The sequence below is a fragment of the Polypterus senegalus genome, chromosome 10, assembly GCF_016835505.1.
Source record: "Polypterus senegalus isolate Bchr_013 chromosome 10, ASM1683550v1, whole genome shotgun sequence".
In the NCBI taxonomy this organism is placed as follows: Eukaryota; Metazoa; Chordata; class Cladistia; order Polypteriformes; family Polypteridae; genus Polypterus; species Polypterus senegalus.
Window position 1 is genome coordinate 132,222,047 of NC_053163.1, and position 10,316 is coordinate 132,232,362.

At 36.4% G+C, this 10,316-nt stretch overlaps 1 protein-coding gene across 1 annotated transcript in view; it reads right to left on the minus strand.

The window, feature by feature from the left end:
• The window catches only part of mau2 (MAU2 sister chromatid cohesion factor), a 46,476-nt gene extending 36,319 nt beyond the window's left edge, over nucleotides 1–10,157 (minus strand). The window contains exons 1-6 of the mRNA XM_039766682.1: nucleotides 9,894–10,157; nucleotides 8,490–8,507; nucleotides 8,126–8,191; nucleotides 4,407–4,502; nucleotides 3,867–3,961; nucleotides 1,597–1,624 (exon numbers count right to left, since the gene is read on the minus strand). Coding sequence (XP_039622616.1) covers nucleotides 1,597–1,624; nucleotides 3,867–3,961; nucleotides 4,407–4,502; nucleotides 8,126–8,191; nucleotides 8,490–8,507; nucleotides 9,894–10,127 — 537 coding nt within the window. The 5' untranslated portion in view covers nucleotides 10,128–10,157. The remainder of the gene's footprint in view (nucleotides 1–1,596; nucleotides 1,625–3,866; nucleotides 3,962–4,406; nucleotides 4,503–8,125; nucleotides 8,192–8,489; nucleotides 8,508–9,893) is intronic.
• Nucleotides 10,158–10,316: the final 159 nt, after the last annotated feature.

Consider the following 10,316-nt stretch of genomic DNA (forward strand, 5'->3'; position numbering starts at 1 on the left):
ATTTAAACCATATGGTAATGTTTACCTTGGATGGCACATCAGTCATGCAGGACAAATGAAGAGGTGTAGCTACTCTTTTGCACTAGTTCATTCCATACTTATCAGAACAACATTGTGTGGCACATAGTAAGGACCTGGGTGTGGGTGATGCTTGCAAAGACTTTCCCCTGATGTGTGATACTGAGAATTTGCTAAGGACTGTTTTCAGAATTTTCTGCAGGTCCTCTGTTAGGAAGACAAAACTGATAAGAAGTTGTCAATGGTGCGGAAGCAAATGATGTGCCTGAATTTAAACCATTAATAAAGGTCAGAGGGCTATCCAGATATTTTGAAGTTAATGTTGTGATTAGGGACTATAACATATTAGTGGAATACTGCAGAAAACGTTTAAAGATGACAATGATCCTACTCACAATTACTGCGCTATCTGGACCTTTGTAACCAGTACCAAGAGTTTAAGATACTGATTAAAGAAAGATTAGAAACTGCAACTACAAAGGCATTTTATGATATGGTTACATTTACTAAACAACCCAATCAATTCAAGAAGTTATTTTCTCTTATGATCATCCATCCATTATACAACCCACCATATCCTGACTACAGGGTCACGGGGCTCTGCTGGAACCAATCCCAGCCAACGCAGGGCGCAAGGCAAGAAACAAACCCTGGGCAGGGCACCAGCACACCGCAGGGTGCGCGCACACACACACCAAGCACACACTAGGGACAATTTTAGAAATGCCTATGCTCCTAACCTGCATGTCTTTGGACAGTGGGAGGAAACCAGAGTAACCAGAGGAAACCCACGCGAGAACATGCAAACTCCACTCAGGTAGGACTCTGAACGCGAACTTGGTTCTCCTAACTGCGAGGCAGCAGTGCTACCCACCGTGACCACCGTACTGCCCTCTTATGAACATTTCTGGCAAATTCCAAGTCTCAAGTTCTGACCGTGAAAGAGAATTTAGTTTAAAAAGCAATATGAAAACAAATTCCACAAATCACTTAAATGCAGAGCATATAGAAAAGTTGATGGGAACTAAAACTCTTAAAATTCTGGACAGATTATTAATGTTGATTAAGCTTATAACTAATAAAAGAAACAAAAGGCCAGACGAGAAACTGTTTGAACATTTAATCAAATTTTGAGTAGAAACAAACTTTTTAATTTATTTTTGGATACTTAGCATTAAACATGAAATATAGCAAATAATCATGTGTGTGATTTTTTGTGATATTTACAGAAATGCATTGCTAATACTAGAACTTTAAAAATGGTTGCCTTTAAAAACTTGTTGCTCACTCAAAAAAAAAAAAAAATGCATCCACCAGGCTACTACTTAAGGGGAACATTGCTTATAAACTGTTATTTATTTATTATGTATTTATTTTAACAGCTGCATCACAGCTGTGACAAATGCTTTGCTCAGAGGCACACAGTTCTGAAGCATGGACTGAAACTGCAATGTTTTAGTGCACATACGTGTTTAAAAATACAAAAACTACATTTTAAAAAAATTCCTTTGCGTTTCAAGAAATCATTCAATTGATAACTAAAGCAGTACTTTACACATCTCAGTAAACAGTACTCACCATTCCTTTACTCAAGAGAAATAGTGCTCTGTTAAAAAAGAAAAAGATCAACTATTTAACAGCTGGCAGGGACTAAAACAGACACAGAATTTTAGAAAGAATAGCTCAAAAATTTAAGTACAAATTAACTTGTTTACAATATCCAAGCATTAAATTAACTTGTTTAACAATAACATTTATTTATATAGAACACTTTCATACAAAGAAGCTCAAAGTGCTTTACAAGATGTCAAAAAGAATGCAACAAGAAAAGAGAAAAAAATAAGATTAGATAATATTAAAAAATAAGTAAAGAGAGATAAATAAATAATCTAAATGATCTTAAAAACAGATAAATATTAATTAGAAGAGTAGCATCCTTATATACAATATCATGAGGTAAGTCTCTAAGTATGAGTCTGGTGATAAGGTCAAACGGCTCGGAGGGTGGGGGAAAAAACAAAAAGAAAAAAAACTCCAGTCATGCATTTGTTCCCCTTTTACTCAAACCCAGATTTAGAAGTTTTATTCATCTCCAACTGTATCAAAACTCAACATACATTTTTCATGTCACTCATGTAATAGGACTACTTTCCCATTATTATGCTAGAGGCAAAAAGACTTCAATTCAATTAAATTAAAATATAAAAGATATGCAAGGAGCTTAAAGCTGACAAGGGCGAGATCTGTTTTTATGGTTTCAACCTGTGACATATGATACAAACTATTCCAATAAGGGCTGTTTTGGTGAAAGCCAAGAACCCCATAGAAACATATAAAGGCATGACTGATCTTTGCCCAGCCCTGTCTGGAAATAAAAATGTTCTATGGAATGATGAAACCAACAATACTCCCTGGAAATGCAGACCAATGATCTTTCTTTATAGAAATATTGCTATTGGAAGATACTCAGCAAACACATAAGTGAGAGCAGAAACTTCAACTGAACAGTGGGAGAAAACGCCACCAAGAATATTTATTTCTATAGCACGTTTTCATGCAAAGTTTACAGCTCAAAGTGTTTAATATTAGAACCAAACAAGAGGATGATCAAGAATCATGGTAATTAAGATTATTCATGGTAAAATAAAAAAACAGCTTTAAAAATATCATTGTCTAAAGGTGAAACAAAAAGGCAGCTTTCCAACAACTGCAAATGTCATACCTGAAATAAAAATTACACTTTTGTTCATGCAATTGTTGTGAGGTACTGTGTTACTGAGCAATGTACAATATGTACAGTCAAGAGTCCTTACATAAACTGTTGTTATTTACATGGACAATACCATAAACTATCAATTTAAACCTCATAAGATATTTACAAGCACAGTCCTAGCCACTTAATATACATTCTTCTATACTATTTAAATATTTTGACAGTTAATAATCAATGATGCTGATCAGAATCATTGCTTAGGATTACCAAGGCAAAAACTCAAATATTGCATCATTAGTTTTTAACAAACAAGCCTCAAGCTTTCTAAAAATTATATTTAGACAGTGGCATGAGTGTCAAGCATCTAAGTGTACATTCCATATAATTTACAGAATAAACATGCATACACACACACGCTTGTTTGAGGACAGCACTGTGTACAATGACTACTACTTAAATTTTTTTTATGTTGGAATATACATTCTATAATTCATCAATTGTTAGAATAATTGAAACTGCAACCAACTGATTAATCAAATATCAAATTAGTTGTTAGTTGCAGCGATAATGTATGGCATAATTGGTGACCAATAGGGAAGCAACACTAAGTCAATTCTGGGCCAGAACAGATAATCAATCTTTCCAGTTTCAGATATTACAGACATAGATATATTTAATTTTTAGCACTTTTTATTCACAAATCACAAACAAGTTTCTGTAGTTAAGATTTACATGTGTAAAATATTTAAATAAAGTTAACTTGTTTTTAGCAAACATGAATTAAACTGACCAATCTTATAAACAGAACAATGAATATAAATATACACTTGGAAATGTATTTGCCTTGCTTCAATACATAGCCTTTTTTGTTTTACTGTATTTTTTCTGGTGAGTTGCGGTGGTGGCTTCAATAGTACTGCTGTTGCCTTGGTACAAGCTAACTGTAGATTTTTTGCACAATGTACTTGCATCATTTATGGCACTGGTTTAGACAGGAAATCACTGGTAAACAAGAACAACCGGGATCAGCACATTTAATTCAAATTACCTCAAAACCAGAAATTGGATTCCTTGGATAAAATTGTGAACCAGTCTACGTTTCTTGTTTTGAGGAATGTAAAAGATTTTAATTTACCTTGTGTATTCTGAGCCAACCACTCTGGCATATTCTGCTCCAACGCCTAAGAGATCACAGGCTGAAACAAGGTCCTTCTCTAGTGTGTGTAGTTGCTAAGCGAAAGATGAAGCAGAGTGGTGTAATTAACATAATGAAATGCCTTTAAAAAACACTGCTAAATATTCCGCTTTAGTTTTCCTTTCTGTTATTTTATCTTCAACATCCAAATTTCTGCTGCATATAGACTCTTGATTGAGTTAAAATTTAAGCACAATACTAGTAAAGACTGCAAACAATATTGTGTTTCCTGTAACTGATGAAAATTATAGTAATAATTGCCAATAATAAAGTATATTTTGCAATTACCATAAAGTTAAGAACTGACCCTTACCATTCTAAATAGTAAAGCTACGTTCAGAGCTGTTGCAAGGACTGACTATAAACAAGATAGCATCAGGAATCTATGTAATTTGATAAAGGGTCATAAAATGGCAAGCACAGCTAAAATGTTTTACCTGGCCCCACCAACCAAATTAATAAATAGGAAACCACACTTACAGCAAGCTGAAACAGAAGCCGGCAATGCCAGTATGGCGTCTGCTGTGAGATCTGGATTGCCTTCCGTAACAAGGGTTTTGCTGAATCAACAAGATTCTTTGCATAGTAAAAAAAAACAAAAAAAAAAAAAGACAACAATTAAAAGGCTTAAAGAACAAGGCTGAGACAAAACTGCTTCAATCTTACTTGCAACAAATGGGATGTCTCCATATAATACACTGTGATGAGACAAAGAAAAAGAGTAGCACATCACATGAGGTTTTACCTTTTCTTTTTGTTTTGGATTAAAAAAAAAAAAAAAAACACAACCTTTGGAAATAACATTTTGTATCAGACTGGTAAATTGTGTGGAATGCGTCCACATGCTTTGGGATCTCAAACCAATTAACCAACTTTAAACATGTGTGGGTTTCAAATACTTGTATTTTTTACACACATACAATAAATTATAAAAATATTTTTTATATATATGTACCGATTGGCTACACACAGGGACAGTGCTGGAAAAGATGTGCAACAGGTTTTGGTAATAAAGGATAAAGATGGAAACATACTCACAAGCGAGGAGAGTGTGTTGAGCAGATGGAAAGAGTGCTTTGAGAGGCTGATGAATGAAGAGAACGAGGGAGAGAAGAGGTTGGATGATGTGGAGATAGTGAATCAGGAAGTGCAACGGATTAGCAAGGAAGAAGTAAGGACAGCTATGAAGAGGATGAAGAATGGAAAAGTGGTTGGTCCAGATGACATACCTGTGAAAGCACGGAAGTTTTTAGGAGAGATGGTAGTGGAGTTTTTAACCAGATTGTTTAATGGAATCTTGGAAAGTGAGAGGATGCCCGAGGAGTGGAGAAGAAGTGTGCTGGTGCCGATATTTAAGAATAAGGGGGATGTGTAGGACTTTAGTAAATACAGGGGGATAAAATTGATGAGCCACAGCATGAAGTTGTGGGAAAGAGTAGTGGAAGCTAGGTCAAGAAGGGAGGTGATGATAGGTGAGCAGCAGTATGGTTTCATGCCAAGAAAGAGCACCACAGATGCGATGCTTCATCTGAGGGTGCTGGAGAAGTAGAGAGAAGGCAAGAAGAAGCTGCATTGCATCTTTGTGGACCTGGAGAAAGCATATGACAGGATGCATCGAGAGGAGTTGTGGTATTGTATGAGGAAGTCGGGAGTGGCAGAGAAGTATGTAAGAGCTGTACAGGAAATGTACGAGGGAGGAGTGACCATGTGAAGTCTGCAGTAGGAGTGATGGATGCATTCAAGGTGGAGGTGGGATTACATCAGGGATCGGCTCTGAGCCCTTTCTTATTTGCAATGGTGATGGACAGGTTGACAGATGAGATTAAACAGGAGTCCCCGTGGACTATGATGTTTGCTGATGAAATTATGATCTGTAGCGACAGTAGGGAGCAGGTTTAGGAGACCCTGGAGAGGTGGACATATGCTCTAGAGAGGAGAGGAATGAAGGTCAGTAGGAACAAGACAGAATACATGTCTGTAAATGAGAGGGAGGTCAGAGGAATGGTGAGGATGCAAAGAGTAGAATTGGCAAAGGTGGATGAGTTTAAATACTTGGGATCAACAGTACAGAGTAATGGGGATTGTGGAAGAGAGGTGAAAAAAGAGAGTGCAGGCTGGGTGGAATGGTTGGAGAAGAGTGTCAGGAGTGATTTGTTACAGATGGATATCATCAAGAGTGAAAGGGAAGGTCTACAGGACGGTAGTGAGAACAGCTAAGTTATATTTGTTGGAGACGGTGGCATTGACGAGAAAGCAGGAGACAGAGCTGGAGGTGGTAGAGATAAAGATGCTATGATTTGCATTGGGTGTGACAAGGATGGACAGGATTAGAAATGAGTACATTAGAGGATCAGCTCAAGTTGGACGATTGAGAGACAAAGTCAAAGAGGTGAGATTGTGTTGGTTTGGACATGTGCAAAGGAGAGATGCTAAGTATATTGGGAAAAGGATGCTACGGTTAGAGCTGCCAGGCAAGAGAAAAAGAAGAATGCCTAAAAGAAGGTTTATAGATGTGGCGAGAGAGGTCATGCAGGTGCTGGGTGAAACAGAAGAAGATGCAGAGGACAGAAAGATATGGCAGACGGTGATCCGTTGTGGCAACCCCTAATGGGAGCAGCCAAAAGAAGAAGTTTTATATATATATATATATATATATATATATGTTTATAAACACTCAATAGCCATTAAAATTATGCCCAAATGTCAAATTGAGGTAAGCTGTAGGAGTTCTACTATAGCCTAAGTTCAACAAAAATATGAAAACATAGAGGATTTGCATACAGAAAAGGATTTTATAATATAAAATGGGGTATTTTTGACATTATGACTATGCTGTGTCACTAGGAATTAAAAATCATTTTTAAAATAAAAAAACTGGTTATATTATAGAACATTTGCTGCATAAACACTGCATTTTGCACATCCAAAAATCGTAGCAACATGTCCACAAATAAAAGCTGGACAGTACTGTGTGTATGACTGATTTAACGAGACACTAATAAACAGTATAATACTATGATTTTCATTTCTGTTGATGTGCAGGGAAGCCATCTTGGATTTTGAGGTTGGGGTTGGTAAGGCTGCCTAGACTTTCTCAGTAGGAAAGGTGACATGTGCAGGCTTGGAACTTGAAAATTCCAACTTCCCAGTTCAAATGGAACAAAGCAGAAGATTCTACCCAGGACTCAATAGGTGCACCTAATAAAGTAGCTAGTCTGTGTGTGATGGGTGTATATTCCTTATACACACACATATATGTCCAGTATAAACCAACTCTAGAACATTAAGATAATTCACCACGATACACAACTCTTTAAGTATAATTATGGATTTACTCTGACAGAAAAATTGAGCAGTTACTTTGTTTATGTTTTATAAAACTACGACTCAATGACTTTTTAAAATTACACTAGCTTTGTAGTGACAAAAAAATGATTATTTTTGCAAGACTCTTCATAATGAACAACATGCTTTTACAAGTATCGGATAATTGTAATGTCTCCAGATCAGAAGTTGGTCACACAAGTCAGATGTAGTGCCTAAAGAATCATTCTTGTGTTTTACAGTCCACTGCATTACTCATACTGCCTACCTAGAGTGAAATCTCCAGTTTGGAAAAATGCATAGGCACACAGAGACTTACATTTTGAAACTCTGTAGTGAAAAGTCAAGCAAAATGCCACTTTTTATTGGCTATCTAAAAAAATGACAATATGCAAGCTTTCGAGGGAACTCAGGCCCCGTCTTCAGGCAAGATGTAATCTGTATTTGATTGTAAATTGATTACATCTTGCCTGAAGAAAAAAAGTGTCATTTTGTCATGACTTTTCACTGCATTCATAATGGCTAACACAGTACAACACCCTAGTACTACTTCGAAACTCTGCTAGTCAATGCAATACAACTCATAATACAGTTGGTTTTGATTAATTACTCTTCAATTCAACTATCAGGTCATATACTGTTACTATTTGCTAACAAATTTAAACTCAAGTTTGATTTATGACATTCCTAGGGTATATCAATTGAACTTTATTTACAAATAAGCAAAGAATGTGTATAAATAACTAAAGGTACTGAAATGTAGTAGACAAAGAAAGTGTGTGTGTATTAGACACAGGATTTTGACATGGTCGAACTTTTCCATCCACCAATTACTCAAGAAGGTAACACATACAAGAACTTCTCAGAGGACCTACCTGCTGGCAGTACAATTCTGACAGAAGGCTGGCAGCTTCAAATTTAACATCTTCAAACTGTGGTATCTACAGAACTTAATTAAGGAATTAAAACATAATTTTACAGTCAAATAAAAGTCACAAAAGAAACTAATAAAAATAAGATTGTCAGAATCTTCCTTCCAGTGAATCATAAGGCCAGAAAAACAAAAATTGTTTTCACACAACGTTCAACTTTTTGACCAAAACATTATTTTTTAAGATAACGGATTTGAATATAAAAATTTATAATACTTTACTAATTTTCAAATATGAAATCAAAACATTTATCCAACTGCCCTTAATCCAAAACAAACAAAAAAATAGTAACAAGAAAAAAGGATACTTGTTGTGATATCAACCACTGGAAAACACAAAAGAGACTGCATTAGTGACTTCACAGTTCACATTATTGCACAAACAACAATTATTTCTTGGAGGCAACTTGCAATTTATTTTTTCTTAAACAGATATATAATGCTGAACTAAATATTTTCAAACAAATACTAATACTAACTTAATTACTAGTATTTCAAATGCTGACATTATAACAAGAGACATAATTAAAAAGCATACGACTAAAACTGCACAGCACTGACAGAAACCTGAATTTTAAACCTAATACATGATGTACAGAATTGAAAAAAATGAACCCTATAAAAAAGCTTAGCAATAATTCTGGCGTTGACAAAAATAACTGACATCTCTTTTTTTTAACGTGAACATCTACTGATAACTTATTGATCTCACGGAAGATCAAACTGACAAACTGTTGTGTTTGTTGAAAAATATTTCTGAAGTATAAAATCATTATGTTCAAAGGTAAAAACGGCAAATAACAAAATCACCACCCGGTTGACTTTCACTGAAAAGAACATGAATTAGAATTTACAGAACAACTCAAAGCAATACATCCAGTTAGTACCTATACCAAGTGATGCTGTGTAGCAATAGGGGTTAAAAAAAAGTTAACTTTAAATGTGGAAGGTTTTCTTATATTACTGTGCACGGACTGAAACTGAATTAACGTTTAAAAAAAAATGCAGTATATGACTATCCCTTACAAAATAGTTAATGCCAATTAACAGCCAGTAGGTCTCTCCACTGAATATTGTTTCAAGTCCCAGTTTGAGCTCCACTAGTAAGGCTTTGTATTCATATCTTGCACAATGTAGATGGAACAACGTATTACATGCCCAGTGTGTTTTGCATGTTGTCAAAATCAATTTGTTTGAAACAGCTTATTTATCTGCGTGTTTCACAAAGACGTACTGATTTCTGTAAAAAACAGACCACAGTGATCTGAAAAGGAGACAACCCTGTGATTTCTATAAACTAATACCCGTACATACTCATCCCTATAAATGATGCATTTTTAAAATGCACATGAAAAGTGTTTAGAGATACAAAATAAAATCCGCTGCGTCTAAATTGTACTTCAGAGGTTTCTGCACATGTGTACAGCCTAATACCTACGCACCAATCAACTTTCTCTTCTGAATTTGCACGGTTAAAGTACAGGTCACTTTAACTTATACATATTACAAACATCTTTAAAGGCACATAGATATTTAGCCAATCAAACTACTTCGGCGTTAATGCATCTATAGAAAGACAAAATAAACTGGCCCAGGAGATTTGCTTCCAATCATACTGAATCCCAGTTTTGCACCCTGACCCCTGCGCCCCCTTCCGCCCGCTTTCCAAGAGAGGCCTTTTAATCCCCGCGGTTTCCTAGCTGCTCCCTCACCGCTTTCTCCAAGTGATTTCGGGCGAGTTCGCTGTTCTTGGTATGGTGATAGAGCACCGAGCCGACCTGCAGATGAGTCCTAGCCTCCACCCGCTGTGGCGGTTTAAACTGGAAGACGGCCTGTAAGCAGTGGACACAAAGACGAATCTTGGGAGGGCTTGATGTTCGAAAGTGTTCAGCAAAACCAAGCAAGGCGAGGTACCAGGACTCCGGGGCCTCACCACCAGACGCCATTTTGCCGACAACAACAACAACAAGCGATACAGCCGCTATTGCGTCCCCGCGGGATTTCGCTCGGCCACGAGAGTTGAGCGAGACTTGACCCGCACAGCTACATGGGAGTTGTAGTATTCCTTGAAAGAATGTACAGTATGTTTTTTTACCTTCATCTTCTGTAGCAAAGAAAACTATAACTGTTTAGTC